Consider the following 26,762-nt stretch of genomic DNA (forward strand, 5'->3'; position numbering starts at 1 on the left):
GTTTATTCACACTTATTTAATCCTGGTTCTATACACTGACTCTCAGCCTGTGGGGTTAAGAAGATGGATGAGAGGAGCAAGGGCCATGAAGAGGTCAGGGTCATGATGTCATTAGATCTCATTAAGTACATCACTCAAGCCAACAGTCACTCCAAAGGTCATACCAAGTGAGGACCATGCTATAGGTAAAAGAAGGCTAGTTGAACAATGTAAACCAATTCCTTTTTTTAGAGCTGACATTACATATGACACAAAAAGTTTCTACATGGTCATTATAATTTGAAATGTCATTTTTTAAAAAAATAAATGACTTTGAAGAATGAAGAATAAAATTCTTTTAAGTTCTCCAGAAAGCGTGTTATTCACTTTAAAGGGGTCCATACAATTCTGGTTAGTCCAGGAACTAACACTGTGCCTGCTGATTTACCATGTAAAATTATTAAGGAATGCTGAATGCAATAGTTTGGTTTCTAAAGTTGGCAGATGGGCTAATATTCAGAAAAACATCACAACTGAAAATTGAACATCAACTTTTTCTGTAGTATTGCAGAAGCATTTTATTATTATCATTATTATTATCCTATGATGTGATAAATGAAGGCTATTGCACAAGACTACCAACATACATTTTGGAAGGATTTATTAAATAAGTTTAAAAATTAAAATATATCTACTTTTAAAACATGTGATGAAGCTGGAATTTGTTTCCTAACTGTTGTTTCAAGAAATTTAAAAAATAGGGCTAAAGAGAATCTGATTTGACTGAATTAGAGTTATTTATTTACCTATGTAGTGTTTTTATCTTTTATTGAAATATTAAACAAAACTGAATCTACTCTACAGAGTACCTATGATTATTAAAACTAAGATGCTAATAACTACTGAAATCAAAATGGTATAAAAATGGTATGTATTTATGAAAATTAATTTAAGAACTTTTCTCAAGGTTACAGCATTTCTAAAATAGTATCTTAAATATGATAATCAGTATGGACTTCATACCATTTCAAAAAATTTGTGTCTGAGAGAAAACAAATATATTAGTTTAATACATGCATGCTTTTGGTATAATCATTTTATTTGGGGTTAATTCTTTGATAAATAAAAAGTATAAACTTTATTAAGTAAAATGAAAAATGTAAGTCAAATAAATAGTTTAAAACATTAATGTTATTTTATTTGGCTTCTAAGAAAAAAAACAAAAGAGAATTTAACCTATATCCTAGGAATTTATATCTGTACATATTTTGCTTCACTGGACAAGAAATATTGGCCCTAAGACATATATAATTTTTCAAAAAACAATTTACCTTAGACCTGCATGGGTGATTGGAAAAGAAAAATGACTTAATTCCATGGCCACAAGGTGAACAAGGGCTGTGCATACACGCACACATGAGCAGTTAATTCTTCAAAAGACATGTAAGATTAAGGAAAAACCTCATTTTATCCATGACATTATCAATTACTTGTTGTCAACTGGAGGGCACATGGACAAATACTGAGAAAGAAAAGAAATAGTATCCTGATAAGCAATCAAGTCTTCATAACAACTAAGGGAACAACTTCAAAAGAACTGCCGCTGAATTTCCTTGTCATGCCCTACTGGTAGCTCTCAACTTCTTGAAGGAAAATATAGTGTTGCTGTTTTGTCTTGTTTTGTGTTTTCCCCAGTACACTCAATCAGAAGCTGCATCCTGACGCTATAGAGGAGCTCACTTGATTTCCTCTTCTCTGGAGGAAAAAAATATCTAGTCCAGTCACATTATCATAAACTAAGAAAATGAATGCATGGTTAAAAGGTTGGACAAATTCACAGGAACAGTGCATCGTGGGAAGGGGCCTGAGCTGATGTCTTCAACTCACTTAATAACTATCTTACCCTCTATTGGTGACCGATTCAATCGGCTGCCTCCTTTGTAGCGGCATGTCTTTCTGTCATCCACTGTGGACTTTCTGAAGTCATTTTGTCTCATATCTATAAATCTGAATCACACAGACCTGAATGCTCTCTAAGTTTCCAACAACTTACCAGCAACTGCTTGTATGTTTTTATAGTCACCTGTATCACAAATGATGTTTCTTACCCATATCCACTGGTTTAATCCCACATTCATTTTGTATGAGGAGCTTCCATTAATGCCCCTGTAATTAACATCAAACCCAAATGGAATGAATGGGAGATTTTCTTATGCACAGGGTAAGAACCCTTAAATAAGAATGAATAATGATCATATTTCCCAGAAGACATCTATGGCAGCCCTCAAGTGTGATTAACTAGACCACTCCTCATCTCTCTTTCTCCACAGACATAGAACAGTTCATTTGCATGTCATCTGATAGAAGAAGAAAGTCTAGCATATAATGGGTTATTACCAATGGGTACTTCATTAGTAAAGCTTTTCCTTATGATGTGTCAGAAAAGGAAAAGACAAAGTGAATTGAGACTCTTACATCTTTATTAATGACATACACATTTGAAGTTAGACTCCATCAGCTTATCCAAAGAATCAACTGAGTACTCAGGAAGGCTTTCTTAAGTTGATCAATTTATAGGTAACTCCATTTAACAAGAGGCTCCTAATAGCATCTGCTTTGAAAAAGGAAATCCTATATGAATATTAAACACAACATTTTCTGCCTCTCTTTAGAAATATTCAAAGCAGACTCAGCAAGAAAGCAAAGATAAATCAGCCTTTCTATCAAGCTTCTCTTGAATATGGACATGTGGATCCTGGGCAGTTATATGTTATAAATGAAGAGATGGCCTGCAAAATGTAACTAATTTAATTGCTTATAATCTCCAAGGATTTTGAAATGAGATATGTAGGGGGCACACAATTTTCCTGAGAATTTTTCAATGACTTGTCATGAGAGATAAGAAAAAAAGAAAAAGAAAAAAAAATAAATTACTTTTACTTTGTGGAATTTCTTGTAAATAGGGAAGTAATGAGAATTATTTTGCACCTGAATAGGGCATGAGATTCTAAGCCTTGCAACATGTTTTGCTAATCCAAAGATTCAGCTCCCTTAGAGCGCATATACAAGGTGAAGTCATATCAACATCTGAATTTATACATCAAGATTTAACACTCATTACTCACAACACCCTACTGACTTTGGTTAATATTTAAGTCCTTAAGGTCTAAGAAAAGAAGCTCCACTGCACTCACCATCTACAACACTGATGTCAATCTGCAGCTTCCAACCATTGTTCCTTCTTTTTCCACTCAGGGCACAGAGAGAGCCATGTATTTTCCATTTGGCAAAAGAGTTCTTGATGTGCTTGCAAAAACTAGGGGACCTACAGATGTCTTCATCTGTCATCTTCTCAAGGATCAATAATTCTGATTCTTTCAGCTTTTTCCTATCACCTCACTTTCTTCTAGTGTGCTTCCTGTTTTAATGATGAATTTAAACAATACTCAAAAGCATGAGTAGAATCAAGCTGGTTTATGTTTCTTAATTTAAACTACAACTGTCTTAGTCAGATTTAGAGTAAGAATTCTATGGTAGTGTTTTGGTGAAATCTAATCATTATATCATATATCAGACACTATTTTGGGTTTTGGTCTCATTTTAACTTTCTCTTTTGTTAATTATGTTGTAATATCAAAGGTATGAATTTTATACAGGGCAATGGATGTGTGGAGTTCTCTTCCATTGTCACGTGTACATTAGAAGACATACCATAATAACACTGACACAGAATTATTTTCTCTTCATAGTCTCCTCTGACTAATCCTTCTAGGTCATAACCAGTCCTGCCTAACTCCCATCTTTGACTTTTCACAACCACTAATCTGTTTTCTATCACTATAATTTTGTGATCTTGAGAATATTATGTAAATGGAATTATATAGCATGTGACCTTTTGAAATGCCCTTTAAAATGCCATTTTCCACACACCACAATACCCATGAGACCCATCTGCATCATTCTGTATATCAATAATTCAATTCTTTCTATTGCTGAGTAGTATTCCATAGTGTGGATTCAGACTGCTCTGTTTAATCATTCATTTCAATGAAGGGCAGTTCAGTCCTACCTCGTCTTCTGCGATTATGAGTAGAACTGGTATTAAAAACCAAACACTAGAATTTATGTGCATGGTATGATTTCTTGGAGATAAAAGCTTAGATGTGCAGTAGGATGGTAAGTAAAATTCAGTGCCTTTAGAGCCTATTAAAATCTATTACAATGTGACTTTGGGTTTCCATCAGTAATGCAGGAAGAACCTGCATTAGGAACAGTTTCTCTGTATCCTTAAAAGAATTCTGTGATGAAAAATATGTGTATCTTTTTTTGATAGTTTCAATCTGTACTTCCCTAAGGACAGTAATGTCCTCCAGTGTGCTTATCTGCCATCCATAATATATATTAATTTGTGGCATATCTTATTTCATCCTCTGTGTATTTTTATCATTTGTTATATATCTAATGTGTACACATGTTTATATCAACATATTCTCAATCTGAAAGCAGTCTTCTTATTTTCTTATGTAGAATGGAACATTTTAGGGAATAACATTTTCTAATTTTAATGAAATCTGACTTATTAATTTTACCTATTTTGGTTTGTGTTTATAGTACCAAATCCTAGGCACTATGTTTTTGCTGTTTATATTTGTTTGGGGATGTGGTTGAGGGGGTTGCTTGTTTTTGTTTCTGTTATATTATATTTTAGTACTGTAAGTTTTGCTTGAGCCTTACATTTAAGTTTATGATCTACTTGGAATTAATTTTTGAAGCATATGTCAACCTTTATAATTTGTCTATGGATATTTAATACTTTGGGCATTTTATATCAGAAACATTGAATCATTTTCTAAATTTAAAAAAACTAAAGATGTCTAATCATTTGAAAGTCAAATTGGCCAATGTTAATAAAATTATGTACTAAACTTAAAAACTATGATGTCCAGAAGATGTATAAGTACACATGTCAACAAAATAACATCATGTGAAGATATTAATGACTCAGAAAACCCTAGAGAGACATAAGACATAGTTGCCATTATAATACTCCATTGCTTTTTTGTAAACTTGGTCAACTTCTCTTTGTATCTGAAATCACAGACGACTCATCTTATAAATTGGATTGTTAATCTTCAGGATGCTTTAGCCTCCAAACATGTCAATAACAACTGAAAGTGATGGATTTTCCTAACACTGATATTTGACAACTAGAAACTGTAAAGAGAAAATCAAATTACTGGAATAAACTAATGAGCTCTGAAATGTCAATATATAACTAAACAAACCTAGAAAAAGTATACTTTTTGTTGTTTCTTTTCTTTAATATCCTACACATCACAGAATATCAACACAAAAACAGTGCCTTCTATCTCATTTCACCTCTTCAGGGGTCATCATAGTATACACACAATTAAGTCATGGTCCCTGGATAAAATACCCAAAATCAACACTAATGATTTTTTTTCTCTCTAAGTGCCAAATGATTTTGTTTTCTTGCTTAAATTAATCAATGTGTAGGCTTAGCAGAATGATTAAGAAAACATATTTGAGAGCCAGGTCTATTTGGGTTCAATCTTATCTCTAATTTCCATATGAAAATATGCAAGCTAAGTTTATGTCTTAGATATGTAAGAAGACAACACAGGAACTTTTAGAATTTAGTGAACCACTATTGAGAAACACTTCAAACAAAAAACTTGGTGCTTGGTAGACACAAGTGATTCTTACTACTCAGCTCCCATTCAAGGCCATCAATTCTCCAGATCTGCATTCTCTTTTCTTTAGTCAACAAGACCTCTTGCTCTTTATCATTTGCAATGTATGATAGCAGTTTGTGGCCCATGCTCCTGTGACCATGTCCTATGCCATTCTACTCAAAATAACACTGTCATTAAAACTTATGGTTGGCTCTGTATTTGTTTTTGCTTCTATAATTATGATAAAAAAATATACCCCTTAAAACAGATGATCTAAACCATTTGAAGTGTAAAGTTTAATAATGTTAAGTAAAATTCAGATGGTTGTATGACTAAACCCAGTTATGTTATCCTGCCAAAGAGCATCTCTAAGTCCATTCAAAAACTCTCTTTTGATGCTTTATTTTTTACAATCTATACCTCAGCACCTATATGTATTTCTAGCATTTAGAAGGGAGTCACATGAAAACACAACATATTAAATTTATATCTTATCTGAACATGAATTCATTTAAAAAATTTCTTTCAATCTTTTGTTGAAATTCATCTCTCCTTTCCTAATATGAGCTGGTAATATGGCTCAGTGGTTAAGAACACTGGTTGTTCTTCGAGAAGACCCAGGTTCAATTCCCAGCACCCACATAGCAGCTTACAGTTCCTGGGGAACTATAGCTCCAGTTCCTGGGGATCTGACACCTACACACCAATGCACATAAAGTTAAATAAATTATTTTAAAAATTCTGTTAGGAGATAGAGCATATAAAATATGATTAGGTCTTCAGGGAGAACCTTCACCTAATTGAGTTCTATGAACCACTAAGTAGAGTTTTAGCAAAACACTCTCATATTGGCTATTTGACCGTAGACTACTCTAGAGCTATGGGAAATCAAATTCTATTGTGTACAAGACATCTCTGTCTGCCATCTTGTCACAGTAGCCTAAACCACTGAATCACCCAGAGATATTCAACTGTTGATGTCTGAAAGGGAAGGCTGTTGAGAGACAGTGAAATTCCAGAAGCTATCTCAGGCTGACACCTTAATTTTCTCTCACACAGTATAGCTTAGGAAACTATAACAAAGATGTCTATGTAACATCTAAGCAACAAAAATGCAGGGATATCGCCTAATTAAGAAACACACAACTAGGAATGCTTTTGGTTTGGAGAATTTGCTCAGAAAAACCAATTTCATTTTCAGTACTAAAAATATGTCAGTAATATAATTAACCTCAGTCCTTAGCAATTAAATTACAAGACATTATGGACTTCTATATAAAAGAAGAATTAGACTTGTAAAAATTTTTCTATTGTTTTATAAATACATACTTATAAATATATAAAAAGAAGTACAACCTACTTTAAGTAATTATAGAATGCTTGTGGGCTCTTATGGTCAGAATGGAAAGACATCTATGATAGAGTTATTAGAAAAAGAAATCCATGTATGAAAGGAGAATTGGCAACTTGCTGCTCTGCTGAATCACAGGTTTTAAGAGTATTTGAGCTATTGTACAAAATTACCTTTTCTAAGTGTTTCCATTAGTAAATGCACACAACGTGCAACTTTATAGAGACAGAGAGTCGGTAAATATTTCTTTGGGACTAAGGGAGGAGAGTTTAGGAAGAATGGGAATTGCATGATAATTGGTATTGCTTTCTTTTAAGTGTCAAAATGTTTTAGATTGGATTGTGGTGTTGATGGCGACATCACTTAAATATGTTTATTTTAAAAGCATCAAATGATAGAAATTGAATTTGTGAAAGACGTGATATATGAATAATACCTCATTAAGTAATTCTTGCCATGTGTGGTGGTATTTGACAGGCTGAGGTAGGGTGGTTGGGAGTTTGAGAGCACCCTGGAATATATAGCAAAACCATTTCTCAAAAGGAACACAAGCAAAAGGTAGATTCAAGGAGCTGTGCATTGCTTAAATTTAAATTATCTTAAATTCAAATTGCCTTAAGTCTTTATGAAGAATAAAACCACTCTTCTGGGTAAATTATTCCCATAATCAAAATAAAATCAAGCAATAAGAATCTGCATACTTACCTACTTGAAGGACTGAAGTTAACAATTTACCTTGTGTTCATTCTCAAAGCAACCTATGCCTTCTCACAGCAAAGTCCACCTACTCACATACCCACTCTTCCTTGTACAGATAAAACATCAATTTAGTCTTAGAGTTCAAACAAACAGGACTATTGTGCATGTAGAGTATCTTGCAGCTTTGTTATTCTAGCAATCTGTGACCTATAAATAATGCAGAGCCCTTTCCTTCTCTGAATTATGTTCCTGTAGCCTTAGTCTTGATACATGGAGAACACAGGGGAAAAAAAAAAGAGAGAGAGTTACTGGAAGATTGCAATAGGAAATAATGAAGCACAAACACCTTGCTTCATGGAATTCATACTCATACTCCAATTGAATTTAGGAATCATGTATGTTTTCTCTCGTGGATCAAACCAAAAGCCATCATTTGAATATATAGATTTATCTTGCATTTTTTAAATTACCAAGACAAAGGTAATTTGGAAAGTTCTGTATTTGCCTTTAAAGTAAGCAGTGGGAAAAAACAAAACAACAACAAACTGGTTTCCAAGTGCCCCCTGAACTTTGAACCACAACCTCCTGGCATTAAAATGTTCATCACCTCATTTAATCTTTCTCCTCTGCACTAGTGTCGAGACAGAGAAACTGAAAAAATAATCTGAGGACTGCATCAATTTTTCATGAATTTTCATCTAGCCCAGAACCCCCTCTTCCCTTGGTCGATAGACCAAGCTGCTGTCATATATTTATACCACCTGGGGCAACAGCTGCCATCTCTTGAGGCCACCAGGCCAGCTGCATCTCATGCAGCTATGCTGGGTCCCTGCAAAGGCCCCCTGAATGTCTGCTCTGTACACCACAGCACTTGTTGGGAACTGAAATCCTATCCTCGTGCACCTCTGTGCCTGGAGTTCCCGGGGGTCCCATTGGAAAACCACCTATTAACTTCATGAGTGCCAGACCTCTCGCTGGTAGCCTTGTGACTCTGTTTTCTTTCCATTAAAATGACTTTCTGCCTAAAGGCCTGCCTCAGATTCAAGTGAGTTGAAAGGACTTTCTGAATTACTCTTATTTTTCTCTTAAACATGCTCACAATAAAACAAAAACAAACAAACAAAAAACACACACGCAACAATAACAAAACAATAATTGGGCGACTCAACTCTCCATGGCAATACTTGGCCATGAATTTTTTTTTTCTGTTTCTCTGTATTGTCCTATTATATTTGCTGAAGGAAAGGGAGAGAGAGGGGAGAGTGAGACAGAGAGAGAAACAGAGAGAGATGGAGGGAGGGAGAGAGAGAATATGGTATAGGGACAGACAGCAGATTTCCACACAGAAAATCATGATAGATGGCTAACAGCTAAAAACAGAATTCTGACTTCCATGCTATGGCAGACACAATACTTCTCATTTAAAACAAAAATCAAGGTGAAGTAAAGGAAATCAAACATTTTCCATACTGTTTTATCAATAATCATTACACAATAAATGTGTGGCTTATCATGAGGGCTGACAGGAAGTTCTTCCATGCTATGGGCAAAGGCCAGAGCCACTGCCAAAGTCCGTTGTAGAAGAGGAGCCAATGGGATCCACACTCAGTTGTGTAGATGCTGCGATGCGAGGCTCCAGATTTCCCCTTTCTCCATGCAGAGCTTCTTTCTAGTGACACAGGCATTTGCTGATTTCTCCCCCTGTGTCCTCCCTCCATTGGTTATGTTTACTTACCACTTATTTTATTGGAAAACATGTTTTCTTGTCACGACCACATTCCCTGCCACTCTGAAACCTAGTCTTCACCATGCCTTCCGTACAACATTTCATTCTCTTTCCCATGATCAGCTAAAACCTTTCATAATGGTTCATTATTGGCAGCCTACCTGGACATCCTCCTCTACTTTTCCTTACTTCTGTGACTTCAACCTTTATTTGAAAATGACTTCTTTGCTAAATTCCAGAAGCTCTTTTTATAATGGAACGCTAAGTATTTTAACCTTGTTACCCTCATTGACATACCATAGTTGTTCCTTCTGTACATTCTAATTTTATGAATGGGGAACCTGCAGACCCAGAGACTGAGACACAAAAATATTTGAAAGACACACACCATCTTGAAAATTGGTCATAAACCAGATCAAGCCTTTCTAGGTTATTTGACAGCTTAACTCTTCACACCTTCATTCATTACCCCATAAATGTAATCACTCATTCTGTGTCAGAGACTCCCCTTGCACATGATGAAAAAGTGGAGAGACTGTGATTCAGCACATCCCACTTTTCCAACCTATTTTTTCTGAGCTCTCTGAAGCCTCGGAGGTACATATACTGTAGAATGCTTCCATTCACTATAGCAAGATGATGTTCAACTTCATTTTTCATTCAAGACATCACAAAATATTAAAATCAGAGCTCAAATGATACTTCCGCTTTTAGGATCCTTTCTCCATATTATTTATTCAGGAATGTTTAAATATTCTTCTCTATGGGTTCCCATATTATCTATTGTTTGTCCCTCTAAGGAGCTATACTTTTTCTCTATTTCATCTATTATAAAATGTTTAAATGTTGGTCCTCTGAAGGGCATCTGAACTCTGACAATAGATTGGAATGTCTTTATTCCTGTCCCTTAGCACATTAATAGAGGGGAAAGTGGGTGTTTCTGTATTCAGCATTTCAATTGTATGTTCTAACATACAGAAGAAAATAGAGAAGTCTGGCAAGCTAATGGAAAAAGATTAGCAACAAATAAATGAATATTATTTGATCTTCAGTAGCTTCAAATGTCATGATCTGTTGACATGACATTAAAAGAAAGAATTTTATTCACTAGAAAATCCAATTCAGAAGCCTTTGGATTTTTCTTTTTGAGATTTTTAAGTAATTCAAGCATTTCTTAAAGTTCATTTATTTCTAAATAAAAAAATGCAACTTTCATATTACATGGGAAAGAATCTTGCCTTAATATTTTTCTCTTAAAATAAATTCATTACTTATGATTTAATTAGGGGAGAAAATAATCCTTTCAGATGAAATAAAAGATGCATGTGTTTGAGGACCAATTTTAACAAAGCTAAGACTCAAGAACAAATGTTCATTACTCTCCTACAAAAAAATTACCAGACAATTTTGATAAATTTAATGTGTTGAAGTAAAATTAGTCATAGTAAAGTGTTTCTTGGCTGCTGAGTAGAAAAAAAAGGAAATGTTATGGAAAAAAGGAAAGCTTCTTCATTTTTATGTATCTAAAAATGTCTATTTATTTGCTGGGTTCGACGTGCAGAAGAATCCCATAAGAGCAGAAGTTAAAGGAGTCAAGAACTGTTCTTGAAATCCCCACTTGCTCATTTTCCACACCCTAGTCATTTAGCACTGAGGGGCTCCGATTCCTTAAAAAATAATGGTAGAAGGGAATCCGTGACCGATATGTAGAACTGAATTGTATTGCAAAATAAATTAAAATAAATTAAAAAAAAAAGAGAAAAAAAAAAAAAAAATAATGGTAGGACAATCCCAGCCATACTACAAAGAAATATGGAAGGTTGAATCAATAGAATTTAGCAGTGAAATATTTCAATATGCACAAAAGTTTCAGAGAAGTAATATTTTTAATGGAAAACATAGGCAGAACCTTTATATTCTTAAAGTTGTGTTTTTATATTTTATATTCTAGTAAACTATATTTAAGTACTTTTTAAAGTGTTTTATTTAAAAAAAGAAAATATTTGGTATTTGTTGGGAAAATCGCATTATTAGTAAAGGTTTTAATGTTTCTATTTTAATGTTTTTCATACATAAACTGTGGATTTTAAGAACTCCCACAAATTTTTTATTGGAGCTACATATTTCAAACATCACTTAGTTCATGGTTTCTGGAATGAAACTCTAAATCAGAGGACAGGAGGCTTGGGAGCAAGAGCTTTACCAAGACAGTTAAATAGAAAATAGTTTGATTTGATCACCAAAAGATAATGACATATTGTTGCAAGTTTCAACTCACTGTATGTAAGTGTTAAAATCTGCTGTGATACCACACAGAATGTACTGGTGTTAGCGGAAGGACCTATTATTTTCAATACTCTCCCAGTACCTTCCCTACAAATGAGCATCTGCTGTCATCTTACAGTTTACTACAGATGAAACTTTTTCTTAAAACAAGTAAGCTACTAGCAAAATATATTGTTTAAAACACAATCCCAATTCCTACGCCCAAAACAATCTATCACACACCATCTATGAAGTCAATGGAGTTTATGTTTAAATAAAAGCCAGGAACTATTGTTTTTATTACTGTCGTTGGTGGGAATGGTGAAAAAAAATCAAAAAGTGCAAAAGAGGAAGTTCCTATCTATGTGACTATCAAGATTGAGTAAAAACCAGAAACTCTGCAACGGAATGCTTATCCCTTCTTTGGTGAGGTCTACTATAAAAAAAAATAAAGTTATCATTGTAGTTGGTGGCATGTCCTCCCTTCTATACCTACTGTTCATGAATTTGTTCTATAGGAAAAAGGAGATACTATAATGTAGAGAGTAAGACAATGTGTTACTTCAAAAGTTACCCTGTAAAATATTTAGAGGTTATATATGCATTATATATATACATATATGTGTGTATACATATTTATATATGTATCAGAAACAGGTGCATTATTGAATTTATGTCTGCATTTCTGACATATTATACATGAACTTTTGATTTTAACATAAGCAACAAGTCCAAGTCCATTATGTATCTTATTAATAATTCAAATTTTCAATAAGAGTAGCATCATGTATTACCTGCTGCTTTGATATAATAGCATGGACCTTATACTAATTTGATGTAAATAAAATTGTTGCAGTCCCTACACTGATGGCTTTCTAACCATATTTCTTCAGAGAAGCAATGGTTGTGTATTATTTCAATTGTTTTACTCTATAAGTTCTACTCATCAGTGAGAAACAAGCAAACTTACTAAAGAGAAGTGGAATGAGTGTTCGGATAAAGCTCACGGTGTTTACTTACATGCCACTTCCAGAGATGCGTTCCGACTCACTGCTTCACCAAGATAGTTCCTTGCGACACAAACGTAGCTCCCTTCATCTGGTTTACTTCTGCGCCCATGCACAATTCGCAAAAAGAATAAGGATCCGCTGGGCAGAAGCATCCTATGTGACCTGGGGTCATCCTTGTCTGTTTCCACCCTCTCACCGTCCTTGTACCATTCAATGGTGGGAGTCGGCCGGCCCTCTGCCTTACAGTTCAGAGTGGTGGGCTCTCCCTTGGAGACAATGACGTCAGAAGGGTGTTCTACAATCCTGGGGGGAAAGTCTTCTTGACGAAGACGAGATCCTACAAAACATGATACAAGAAGGCAAGCTTAGCACTTTTCTTATCTGTACTGTATGTTTCATCTATATTCATACTCACAGGGTTAAACCTTTTCAAATATTTAATGGAATAACCAGACACGTGGCTTTATTTACATTTTACACATTTGGTTTTCTATACATATCTAAATCATCCCAACTCTTTTGTCCAACGAGGCCATACAACAGTAAATTAATGTTAATTTTAGCGGTCAAACTTAGCATGGTCCATAAAAAGGACAAGCAAAAGTAAAGATAACCACAAATACCGCCCCCCACCCCCGTGGGGGGATCAACATGTTGAAATGGGGACCGAGGTGAATAGGACTGACTGATTTCTTGTTCTCTCAATACTTACTGTTCAGTGAAAGAGCAAGGCAAGTGAACAAAGAACAGAGAAACCAGACAATGTACACACCACATTGTTCAATCAGAGAGGACATGATGTGGCTGGTAAAGTTTCAAGCTAGTCTGAAATATGTGACTTTCATTTAACATGCACACTGATTTTAAGGTTCAGTAACATGATCATCCATGTAATATATATATATATATTCTGTATAATAGATAGAAAACAATAGAGGCAAAATCTCTAACCTTGAGCAATGATGCTGTAGTGGAAAAGTGGAGGAAATATCTTTTTCTATCTTAATATAAATATACAGGTAGAATTTTGGTATTTCACCACAGTGTAAAATTCATAGGCCCTGCAGTTATCTGAATGTTGTCTGTCATTGAGGGTGGATGTGTTGGATGTATAGTCCCAAAGGTGGCAAAATTGAGATATCAGTGACCTATAAGACATATGGCCTGCCTAAGAATAGTTGCATGACTGTTGGTATCACCCTCGGAAGAGACTGCTGCTGTTCTCATAGACTGAGTCAGTTTGTACAAAAGTAAATTGTTATAAGACAGATAATGTGGCCTCTGAGTGTTTCTCGCTACCTGTCTTGCCTTTTGATCTATATTCACCTATCTTTATTCCACTTCCTATTCTGTCATCCAGGCAGTATGCCCTCACTCAGAACCCTGAGGTGGCTCTATGAAACTGAGAGCTAAATCATCCTCTTCTTTTATAAAGTACCCAGGTATTTTACAGTAGCTACAGTAAATATGCTGATAGAAGCACCAATGATATTCTAGTGATGCAATAAAAGTTGTGCCATGAAATGATAGAGATATAAGATCTAGGCATTTTCAAGATCAAAATTTTGCATTATATTCTATTTGGTATACAATTGAGGTTTTTTTTATTATTTATTTGATTATTTGTTGATATGTCTGTGTATGTCCTGGAGCTTAGGTTACAGGGTATTGTGAGCCACCCAACATGAGTGCTGGGGAACAAAATTTTCTCTCCTGATAGAACAGCAAATGATCTCAACCAGCTTCTAGATACTTTTGACTTTTAAACAATCACTGCTTTGGCTATCATCCTATTATATTACAGATGATATCTTCCAGATGAATCAAAAGGATATTCTAAAAACAATAGCCATGCAGAGAAAATAATGATAATGACTTTTAGTAGACCATCTTACAGTTTGCTGTTATAATTTTCCAAGCTATCACCTAAATTTGCAGATTTCTGTTCTGTGATGAGAGGTAATACATCTCAGTGTAATTCTAATCCACTTTCAAGCCAATTAAAATGCATATTTTAATTTAATAAAAATAGAACTTAATTTGGTCATGAGTTTACCTTTCCATTTTGGAAGAGAATGTATTTTTAATGGTTGCAAACTACCAGTTTCACTTCATCAGATGCAGCAAAAAGAACATATAGATTATAAGCATCAGGTGTCTACAACAAAATTTGGAGGGAAAAATTTTAAACTTGATTGAATAGATGTGATGCGTTTGGACAGGGAGGCCCAATCTGTACCAAAGCAATGCGGGCTCTATATCATAAATACTGTGTCCATAAAGTAAGTGATGTGTTACACAAAGTTTTCCTCATTTATAATTTTTTACTTTAAATGCAGTCATTAGACCTGTAACAGTTAACTAGAGCAGAAAATAAGATGGGAAAGGTCTCATCATTCAGACAAAGATAGATTAAAAGGAATATATACAAAAATAATTAATGAAGCTACAATCTCAATTTAAGGTGTAATTGTAAGTGTGAGGATTCTATATTGACACCCTTAAATTATGACAGTGCAAAGTTACATCCCTATGAGAGAGTCAATAAATAAATCTCAAGTAGCTCCATGAATTATCTGTAATTGTATATAAAAAAAAATGGTGTTTGGTGGGGACAGGAATATAGTGTAGTGTTAGTGATGGTATATGATATATCCTTCACTGCATTTTCAGAGAGGTGTGGGCCTTTAAATGAAAGGGCCTTTTATGAAAGACTGTCAATCCACTTGGTTTAAGCAAGTGACTCAGTTACGCGACAACACAGGCAAAAGCTGAGATGACATTGGAAGTCTGTGGGAATTCCATACTATACTGTGCACGGTGTGTGTGTGTGTGTGTGTGTGTGTGTGTGTGTGTGTGTGTGTGTGTGTGTGTGTGTGTGTGGTTGGGGGGAGGTGGGGAGTTGCTCATACACAGAAGACCTCAAAACACTAGAATTTACAGTTTTGATACATGCTATGGTCTCAAATACATGTGAAAGACAAAACCTAAAGATGAAGAAATCACAGAAATCAGAACATGACTGCAGATTTTCAAGGTCTATATATGCGTAGTAAACTAGATTTTTTCCTGAGATACACACACATCAAATAATGGTGGGTTCAATTTTATGTGGTCCTGAGCCAAGGATATCTTTTAAGATCCATGAGAAAAGAAAGAAGATTTGGCAGAAATAGGTGGAGTCAAAAAAGAAAAAGAAGAAGGAAGGGTAGAGAAAATGGAGGAAATGTATGAAGAAGAGAAGGAAGGGAAGGGCCATGGGCTGTGGGACTAAAAACGTTCACCATCTGCTCCTACGTAACAGTGACTGACTCTGCCCAACAATATATGTTTATTTTTCAGAACTATACCCACTTGAAATGTCTTTTATTGGTCCACAAATGCTTTTCTCCCGATTTCAAACAAACAAATTACCTTGATTTTAAAGTAGTATTAATAATACATACATAATGCGAAATATGCAAACCACTGGTTAAACAGACCGGGAAGCAAATGAAACAATAGCTATAGAATTCAGAGTGTCCTTTTAGCCAAAACCAAAACTATTATCTTTACATTTCTCAATTAGTAATTGCAGAGTCAAGTTTTATTAAACTCATCCAAGTGATTATAAAGAAAGAAATGGGAAATCTTGAAAGGTGCCCAACGAGAATGCCAAATGTGGAAAGCCATGGAACAGTCACTGTCATCTCCATAACTGAGGTGTAGGAACAGAAGAGAAACTCAAGATCATTCATGTATAATGAGCCGGACATCCTTAAAAATCAACAGGAGAGCGACAATGGCTTACACACTGGGTGTAGGGTATTTTAACAAAAATATCTAAATTTGATTTCAAAGAATTACTTAAATGCCGCTACCCATAATTAATTATTAAACATCCGCCTTGGTTTTCCAAGGTAATTCATGAGAATCACCCAGAATATCTTTGAATGTGAAATGGTTCACAAATGTGTATATCATCCATGCACTGGGCCCAAACCAATCTCTCTATCTTCCAATTTTAGTACATATGCCAATAGACAAACCTCGAGATGGTGCTTTTTTATTTAATTTTACGTATGTATGCACTGCATGTATGTACACAGATGGCTGTGGGTCCACATGTATATGTGGTGCATGTTCACATATGTTAGCATGTACTTGGGAGGGGCAGAAGTTATGAAGGTTGTATTCTTTGACTTCTTTCCTCTTTGTCTTTGAGAGGGCATCTCTCAAAGAATCTGAATTTTCCAAATTTGTCTAGACTATCTGTCTGGCTAGTGAGCTAGCTACCTTGATAGTCTTGAAAAGCACAGATCCCTAGTTTCTTCAGTGAGCAGGTAGCAGGGGATGAGGGTTAGAAGCTGCAATGTTAGGCTTCATGCCTAGACAAGAGCTTGCATTTAGATTTAGCTCTATCCAAGCATCCCATGGTCATATCAGCAGATGTGTCCAGGACCACTCACCTGAGAATCCAAATTTACATCATGAAAAATTCTCATTTCTCAGAGACCTTCTTATGTTTTAAGAAAATTTTACTTCTCTAAATTGAGTGCCCTGTTAGTTCTTTAAATATGGTGCAAGTGAAGTATAACTCATAATTCATGAATACTGTTACATTTTTCTTTATTGAGTCAATAACCACTCAGTGCACTGAGTAACTTTCATTCTCAGAAGCAATGCCAGTCATGTGACACAAGAATCAAGGATCCAGAAGTGTGTTTCTTGATTTTACTCCAAGGGTTTCTAAGTAAAATGTGCCTGCCTTGTTCTTCAGTAGAAAGGCTGTATTTCTTGGAACTAAGCCTTAGTTTTTATTCACAAAACAACCATCTCCATCAAGTATTAGAACCTCTACAGGTCATGCAATGACTCCCTAAATGTCCTGAGTTCTTCCTCATAGAGGAACTTCATTACAAATTAGAAGCAGAGTAGGAGGTTCTTTTCCTACAGCAAAATTTCCAGTTTCTACTTTTTTTCCCGTGTTAAAATATATGGGATTGTTCACTCTAGTTTTTAGTAATCATGTTGTTCAAACAAAGTAGTTTCTCATAAAATATTATACTAGTAAATTAATCCAAGAAGATGACTACAATTATGACAATGTTTGAATGAGCAGGTGAATATTGTAACATTATTTCCATCCCAGTTTGATGACTACAACAACATGACATGGATTAGTGAAGGTTGCCTGAAAGTAGAACAGGAAACTATTTCAGAAATGAAGGATAAAGGTTAATACTCAGCTATTATTAATTTTATTGCTTATCTCATTTGTGTGGTATAAATCAAATATGAACATCTCATTTAAGTTTTTCCATAGACTAAAAGAGATAGATAGATGATAGATTGCAGATAGATAATTTGATGGTAGACAGATGGTTGATAGATACATAGATAGATGAATTATAGACTAAATAGATACATACATAGATAGATGGATTATAGACTAAAGACACATATGTCATTAGAATAATAAGTAGCCATTATAGCTATTTTTTACTCTGTAAACCATTACAAATATCCTTTCTAAATTCAGTCCATAAAACACTGAGCAAATTAAAAAGAGTGTCTCTTTTCTGAGGAGAATTTTTACATTCATGTTTTATTGCTTAATATATTTAGCTCCATCCACTGATAACTTTATATTCATCTGTCAGAAAAAAAACCCAATTCAACATTTTCTTCAATGACAGAAATGTGACTCAGTGCCACATTGATCAGTGAATTGAAGTAATTAATAATAAATTGGAGTTCATGAATCACCCCATTGAATCAATCATCACAACTTTTGCTGTGTTTATTTCAGGAAGACTCAACCCCAGTGTTCTTCCCTTATTGGAGCACAAAGAATAGAAAAAGATGTCAAGATGATATTTTTCCCTGGAGATTCTTTAGTGGAGTAGAATACATGCCAAAACTTTATTATAATTAAATACTACTAAAACTCTCTCAAGACAGCATCTAGTTTGCATAAAGAAATATTTAAGATTCCCTTTACCTCTGGAAGTACATGAGTTATATTTGATGTTATCCTGTAATATACTATAACATGAAATTAAAGGTAGGCTTAATCTAGAAGCAATATCAAAATGGAGACATAGAAATATTATTTTTAAGTATGCTATTTCAACATAGACCCCAAACTAGCAACTTTTATTATTAAATGAATTGTCAACAAGTAATATGATTCTTATAATTATTTTTATCACTCAATGGAAAGCTTTAATTGGAAAGTATCCAGTTTCACAATATGGTATCCATCAGGTTCCTATACCTAGTTTTCTAGAATAACATACAAAAGATTTAGCTACCAAAGAAAAAATGGATCTCAGATCCACATTCTATAGTGGAGAACCGAGAATATAACCAAGTACAACAGCACTGAGATTTCCTCCCCCAAACTTGGGCACTCTGAGTTTCCAGGGTGACTTTTCCTCAAGTGTTCGCTGCTTTCTTAGCTCTTTGGTGACTATAAAAACCTCAAATTGCCAGGCAACGTTTAGTCCTTCATTTTGTTCTATTGACTTTGCACTGTGAGGGCCAGCCAGTGAGTTCCAGAGATCTATCAGTCTCTGTCCCATCAGCACTAGGACTTCATGCACCTGCTCCTTTGCGCAGCCCTGGATGTGACAGCTGAGGATCTGGATTCAGGATATTAGGCTCTGAGGCAAGACCTTTACCAACAGAGCCATCTCCCATGACCTCTGATTCATCTGATAAATAACTTAGCCAAAGAAAACCTGGCAATATATGGCTGCATATCTTAAAAGCAAATGTTTTATTCATGATTTTAAAAGTTAAGTGAGTAAAGGTATTCAAATTTTTCTTCTTTGGTCACAGTAAATGGATGAGAAATAAGATTCATAAAAAGTTCTCTAAATTTCTCAATTGCATTTCAGTTCCTACTGTTAATAGATATTGCTGGAAATATTAAAACTCAAATGCATTCCTTATACTGCTCTGTCATATTCAGTACCTTCATTAGGTAAGTTTTATTCTCTTATATGAATATTATATTTTTTGGCTGCTCATATTCAAGACACTGGCCTTGTCTAAGCAGGTAGTCCTGGTGACAGGTAAATAGCAACCTTCACAGCTAGAACATGCCTTCTATAACTTAGAATCAGTAACTTTAGGTGATTGAATGCAGGAGCAGACACATGGGAACATACACATCATCTATATAACATTAAAGATAAATTTTTATTTATTGATTGGAATGTATTGCAGATAATTTTAGGGGTGATATTCCTCCAGAGAAATTAACTCTCTGCTGTGGGATGTTCTCAGGGGAGGCTTTGCCCTGGAGGAGGTGGGAATGGGGGGTGGGCTGGGGGGAAGGTGAGGGGGGCGGGAGGAGGGAGAACAAAGGAATCCGTGGCTGATATGTAGAACTGAATTGTATTGCAAAATAAAAGAAAAAAAAATTCTCACACAATAAAAAAAAAATGTGTTGCTCTGATTGGTTAATAAACAAAACACTGATTGGCCAGTAGCCAGGCAGAGGTATAGGCAGGACAAGGAGAGAGGAGAATTCTGGGAAGTGGAAGGCTGAGTCAGAGAGACGCTGCCAGCTGCCCACCATGAAAAGAGAGATGTAAGGTACTGGTAAGCCATGAGCCACATGGCAATTTACAGACTAATAGATATGGGTTAATTTAAGATATAAGAACTAGATAACACGAAGCCTGCTGTGGCCATACAGATTGTAAGCCATATAAGTCTCTGTGTGTTTACTCAGTTGGGTCTAAGCTGCTGCAGGATGGCAGGTGAGAGAGATTTGTCCTGACCGTGGGCCAGGCAGGACTAGAGAAAACTCCAGCTACAACTCCCTACTTCATAAATTCATTTTTCAATAATTTCAGTGAGCAGGAAATGCATTCATCTGGATATCCATGTAGTTCAATGTCAAATCAATTCACTCCACCTTAATGGTGGAAGATATTCTTTAAAGAGTAATTTGCCACCAAATCAGAGGTCTTCATGGGTTAGGCAGACCTGCCTTATAACGACAAAAGCAATCCTTATTCCTGGAAAGATATCTTTGAAATTTAGTTCCTTATTATCATATTTATAATACTGTGTCATGGTTTAAAATTGCATCAGCTTTACAAAATATAATAGAATGAAACAATCTCAAACACATTAAATTATATAATAACATTTACTTTTCTAAAATCTATTGACACCAATTTTATGGTCACAATAAAATTGTAATGAACTGATATCATTCTAGCTTCCCATTCTACTTTCTAAGCAATATATTGTGAAAATTCTATGTCAATGACTTTAATCTCAGTGACTATAACTATAAAAGACCTGTGTTAGTGTCTAAAAATCATCATTTCCATTATCACTAACATTTTACCTCAAGTTATCACCTAAACATTTTACCTCATGAATATTTAAATATTCTTTAAATACTTAGTTTTTATAAATTTGTTTAGAGTGCTCAAATTTTTTTTCCAACTTGAACTGTTCTATCATAAAGCCAAAAATGAAATCTGACAACTTTGTTTAAAAAATTGCATACAAATTTATTTCCTTATATAATAAATGAGGCAGTTTTAAATAACAGAATTGAAAATATTATAATGCGGACAGTTCCTTGAAACAATAATGGCTCAATTATAAACAAAAAAATGATAATATTAGTTACCATGAGTTAAATGTGTTATATTCTTTAGGTTCAAGAGATGAACACACATTTGGAAACTGACTAGGGGTAGGAGCCATGGCTAAATGTGTGAAACACTTGTACTGCAAGTGTGAGGACCAGAAGACATGTAAGGTCAGACATGGTAGCATGCGTTGATAATCCCAGAAGTCTTAGAGGGAGCTGGGTAGTGAAGACTGAAAATGCCTCAGAAGCTCCCAGGCCAATTAGCCTGGCATGAACAGCAGCTTACAAAAGAAACCCTGTTGTAAGCATGGCAGATGGTGTGAGCCATCACCAAGCTTGGCCCCTCACCACACATGCACGGTATCACACACATACGCAGGCTCACAGAGAGGCACACATACTTTTAAAAATTATTTTACACTTGCTTCTCTTTAGTCAACATCCAACCCTTGAGAGAGGTGGTCTACCATGAATCTCAGTGCATTACTGTATTTTCTTCTTAACATTATACTTAAGCCAAGGAATACTTTAGAAAGGTGGTACCTAAAGATGGGGTTCAAATACACGTGGCTTTTTTGATAAATGGTAAGGTCTATCAACAGCAGTGAATCATGTTTCTCTCTAAGAATGACAAGTCAACTGAAAATGACTGTTCTTCAAATGTTGAAGAGAAGTATGGAATCCCAAGTTTCTCACTTACTCCAAACCTCGGTTTACTTGTTTTAATACACAGCAGTGTCAAGCAGATAATGTTGCTGAATATACAGTTGCTTCTCCATGTGTTGAATGCTATGTAATCAATCAGTCAGTAAATACTTTCTTTTATTGTGGTATACCATGGTTTCATTAGCATAACCTCTATCACTATACTCAGAGGAATCTGTTACTTTGTAAAGACAACAAACTATCATTTCTTAGGATATATATCCTTTTGAAACAATAACAGGTCATTCAAAATGTAGCTTGAGTGCATCTGTGCTCTATGGTGATATTTTATTTGTATTAAAATGTTATTTGTATGTTAATAAATAAAGTTGCCCGGGGGTCAGAGCTATTAACAAGCCATAGGAAAGCAGAGCAGTGGTAGCGTACGCTTGTAATTCCAGCACTTGGTAGGCAGAGCTAGGTAAGTCTCTGTGTGTTCAGGGATACAGCCATTATTGGATACACATGCCTTTAATCTTAATACCAATCATGGAAAACCTGGAGGCCTATACAGACAGGCTGTGAGGAGGCGGTCATGTGGTTGGGTTTACAACCAATGAGAAGGCAGGACAGGAACTCTATATAAAGACTTTAACACAGGGGTAGCTCTGGTTCGGAGAGGTAGGACCACTGCAGGAGGAAGGGTAAGGTTTTAGCTCTTAGCTCTGACCTCTTGGCTTTCTTCTTTGCATTGGTTCTGTGTTTCTTATTTAATAAGAAGGTTGGATACATCTACAGTGCTCTTAATTTCTACTGCTGTCTATTGCTACCTAGTGAACTAAAAGTCAACCTGAGCAACACACTTCATAGTATCCCTGAAGGGGTCAAACCTTTCTTTTTATATAACTTAATTTAATATATCAGCCACGGATTCTCTTGTCCTCCCCCTCCCGCCCCCCCACCTACCCCCCAGCCTACTCCCCATTCTGATCTTCTCCAGGGCAAAAACTCCCCTGGCGATTGAGTTCAACCTGGTAGATTCAGTCCAGGCAGGTCCAGTCCCCTCCTCCCAGGCTGAGCAAGTGTCCCTGTATAAGCCCCAGTTTCTAAACAGGCAGCTCATGCACTAAGGACAGGTCCCGGTCCCACTGCCTGGATGCCTCCCAAACAGATCAAGCTAATCAACTGTCTCACCTATTCAGAGGGCCTGATCCAGTGGGGACCCCTCAGCCATTGGTTCATAGTTCATGTGTTTCCATTCGTTTGGCTATTTGTCCCTGTGCTTTTTCTAATCTTGGTCTCAACAATTCTCGCTCATATAAACCCTCCTCTTTCTCGCCAATTGGACTCCTGGAGTTCCACCTGGGGCCTGGCCATGGATCTCTGCATCCAGATCCCTCAGTAGTTGGATGAGGTTTCTAGCACAACAATTAGGGTGTTTGGCCATCCTATCACCAGAGTAGGTCAGTTCGGGCTGTCTCTCAACCATTGCCAGCAGTCTGTTGTGTGGGTATCTTTGTGGATTTCTGTGGACCTCTCTAGCACTTTGCTTCTTCCTATTCTCATGTGGTCTTCATTTACCATGGTCTCTTACTCCTTGTTCTCCCTCTCTGTTGTTGATCCAGCTGGGATCTCCCACTTCCCTAAGTTCTCTTTCCCTCGACCCTTGCCCTTCATTACCCCCACTCATGTCCAGGTTGCTCATGTAGATCTCATCCATTTCTCTGTCATTGGGCGATCCCTGTGTCTTTCTTAGGGTCCTGTTTTCTAGGTAGCCTCCCTGGAGTTGTGAGTAGCAGTCTAGTCATCTTTGTTTTACATCTAGTATCCTCCTATGAGTGAGTACATACCATGTTTGTCTTTCTGAATCTGGGTTACCTCACTCAGGATGGTTTTTTTCTAGATCCATCCATTTGCCTGAAAACCTCATGATGTCATTGTTTTTCTCTGCTGAGTAGTATTCCATTGTGTATATGTACCACATTTTATTTATCCATTCTTCAGTTGAAGGGCATCTAGGTTGTTTCCAGGTTCTGGCTATTACAAACAATGCTGATATGAACATAGCTGAGCAAGTGCCCTTGTGGTATGATTGAGCATTCCTTGGGGCCAAACCTTTTAAGCTCAGTAAGTTGATCAATTTGGGTCATATGCTGTCTACAGGTCTAAATATGTAAGTATCATGTCTGCCATCAATATGTTACATAAATGCATTAATCAGTCAAGAATGCTCATTTCAGTAAATGTCAGAAAATTGAAATTTTGATTTAGAACATGTATAAAAGACACATAAACTATCCATTGCAGCTCACAACAAACTAGATGTACAAGTTTTTAGTAGTAAATTTATTATCTAAGAATGCCAAAGAACTTATTTGTAAGTTGTACTCATTTTCTTGTGAACAGATATTAATCTCTAGTAACATTTTGCATTTCTCTAAACTATTTTATCAAAAAAAATGTCTCCAACAACATAAATGACATTTCATGAAAAATCTGTAAAACCACCAGAGAGTTAATCCTTAAATGTCGCCTATGTCTTGGGAGAGAAGTTCAGTGAGGATCAGGTGACATCAAGCCACATTTTCTGAAGGCTCACTAGCATGATTTAAATAGCATAAAAAAAAAAGAGGAATATTATAATTCTATTTCAGTTTAGCCCTTACCAGTGATTTCAATGAATGGACAAAATGAAATTATACTTTTGTCCATTAAAGCACACTATTCCTTGAAATGTCTAAATTATAAGTGTATGACACTGTGTAGTTTAAAATAAAGCTACACTTTGTGGAAGAAATGATTCACCTCAGAGACCAACATCATGATCTCGATGGATGAAGTGTTCACAAGAATGGTGGGAGCGACTGCATTAAATTCAGATTTCTTTATATTGTATAATGGCATGTTCGGATGCTTTGCTGAAGCCGGTACATTGTCTTTGCTTATCAGGCTCAGAGTGAATGGGTTTCAAAGCTGACCAATCTGAATGAAGGCAATAGCACCATATTCCTACAGCATACAAACCCAAGTCCACATTATTTCACACAAAAGTAAACGGAAAACATTCACTACACTAAAAGCATGCTATTTTTTAATACAAAGTAGGTATGCTAAAACAGCTTCAATGGTTTTTCACATACTTATGATCCTATAGAAATAATTGGAGTTCAAATTTTCCTTGATTTTGTTTCATTTAGCACATGAAAATAATAAATATATACAATTTAAGCAATTTTCTTTGAGAAAAATCGTTTCCACAGCTTTATTTGGTAAACCACAATGACTCTGAAAAGCCACCAACAGTGAGGCTATTTGAATGGCTGGTGGAGCTTAGACTGTAAACTAGAGTTATGATAGTAGATAAAGAATATGAGTTACCTTAATGGTCAGGGCTCATTTCTTCTGGGTATCTACTTTCGTCTTAGTTTTTACTTTTAATGATATCTCTTAAAGGCTTTTAAAGTGAGCGCTTTAACAGAACTTTAAATTTCCTCCCAAGGCATGTCTACTGTTTCAGAAGAAAATGACTAGCAGATAATATCACTGCTGTGACAAAAATCTTGAGTGTTGTTTTCAAGTGAAAAGATTCAGTATGAAGGAAAAAAAAAGGGGAGCTTATTTTTCTACTGAATGGAGAAAAGCACCAAGAAAGAGTGCTTTAGATGCCTTTAAATGGTCTTTTCTCTGCTTGAATTATGTGCTATGAAACTTTAAGAGACCTAATTCTTTGGATCTCTCAAAAACATCTGCCATTTTCAGGAAACTTATTGGAGGGAACGTGGTATATCCCACTTAGTCAATTTACTTTGAAGCTTTAGCAAATGAGGGAACAGGTGAAAATGATCAGGTTAGGTTTGGGGGGTGGTTATTAACATGTGGCATGGAATTAACATCATTCAGACACTTAAAATGTTACACTTTTTTTGTTACAAAGCAAAAGGTGTAGAAAACAGAGTTGTTCTTGATTAGGCTGGAAAGAGAGAAGGCTGACAAGAAGGGAGTGAGAGCATAGAGCTGTTGTGGTGTGAAAAAAACGAGAGGCAGCTTAGGACAGGGTATCATTCGGAGACGAGGGTGTTGCCTTCACAGTCTGGTATTCAGTGCTTCAGATTCTGACCAGTGGAATTGTGTAGAAGATCAGCAAATGAAGAAATGTGAAGAAAATGGAAAGGGTGCAAACTTAAGGATAGAATTACTGTCTCTTAATAAGTCCTGTGGTTCCTTTACCAAAGAGACAACACCTGTCTATGTTGTTTGTGTGTGTGTGTGTGTGTGTGTGTGTGTGTGTGTGTGTGTGTGTATTTACATGCCTTAAAAAAGGAAAGGCACATGATATTATTTCTTATACATTTATACCATATATGGAACAAAAAGGTGAACCTCCACAATCTTTGAGTTGTGTGTAAATTATTGAACCGAGTTTATGCAGAGTTGTAATTCTGAACTTAGTTAATGGATCCCCAGGTACGTGTGACCTAATCCTCTCCCCAGTACTTCCCACGGAGCTCATTCTGTCTCACTGTGTCAGTTATTTATTATCTCTAGGACAACACCCTCAAATCTCTAGGATCTTCAGCTGAGGGAAGCTGTAGGCTTTTCCTAGGAGCTCACCTGAAGGCTCAGTGATCACGTCAAATTTTGTTCTCAAATGAATGACCTACTCCTGGCCTTGTCTCAATTCTCATCCTCCTCTCCTTCCTTTGTCTCTAGCTTTCTCCAAGTTCCTAAGTATACGCTATCCCGGTGGCTGAATTCGTCAATGGTTCCCATACCCACTTTAGCA

General features: G+C 35.8%; 1 protein-coding gene across 11 annotated transcripts in view; it reads right to left on the minus strand.

Annotated features, from left to right (window-relative positions):
- Robo2 (roundabout guidance receptor 2) overlaps positions 1 to 26,762 on the minus strand; it is a 531,698-nt gene that overhangs the window by 466,214 nt on the left and 38,722 nt on the right. For all 11 annotated transcript variants that reach the window (XM_052741005.1, XM_052741004.1, XM_052740998.1 and 8 more), the window contains exon 2: positions 12,737 to 13,063. In XM_052741005.1, the coding sequence (XP_052596965.1) occupies positions 12,737 to 13,063 (327 nt within the window). The remainder of the gene's footprint in view (positions 1 to 12,736; positions 13,064 to 26,762) is intronic.

The sequence above is a fragment of the Peromyscus californicus genome, unplaced genomic scaffold (genome assembly GCF_007827085.1).
Source record: "Peromyscus californicus insignis strain IS unplaced genomic scaffold, ASM782708v3 Scaffold_16__1_contigs__length_79575227, whole genome shotgun sequence".
Lineage (NCBI taxonomy): Eukaryota > Metazoa > Chordata > Mammalia > Rodentia > Cricetidae > Peromyscus > Peromyscus californicus.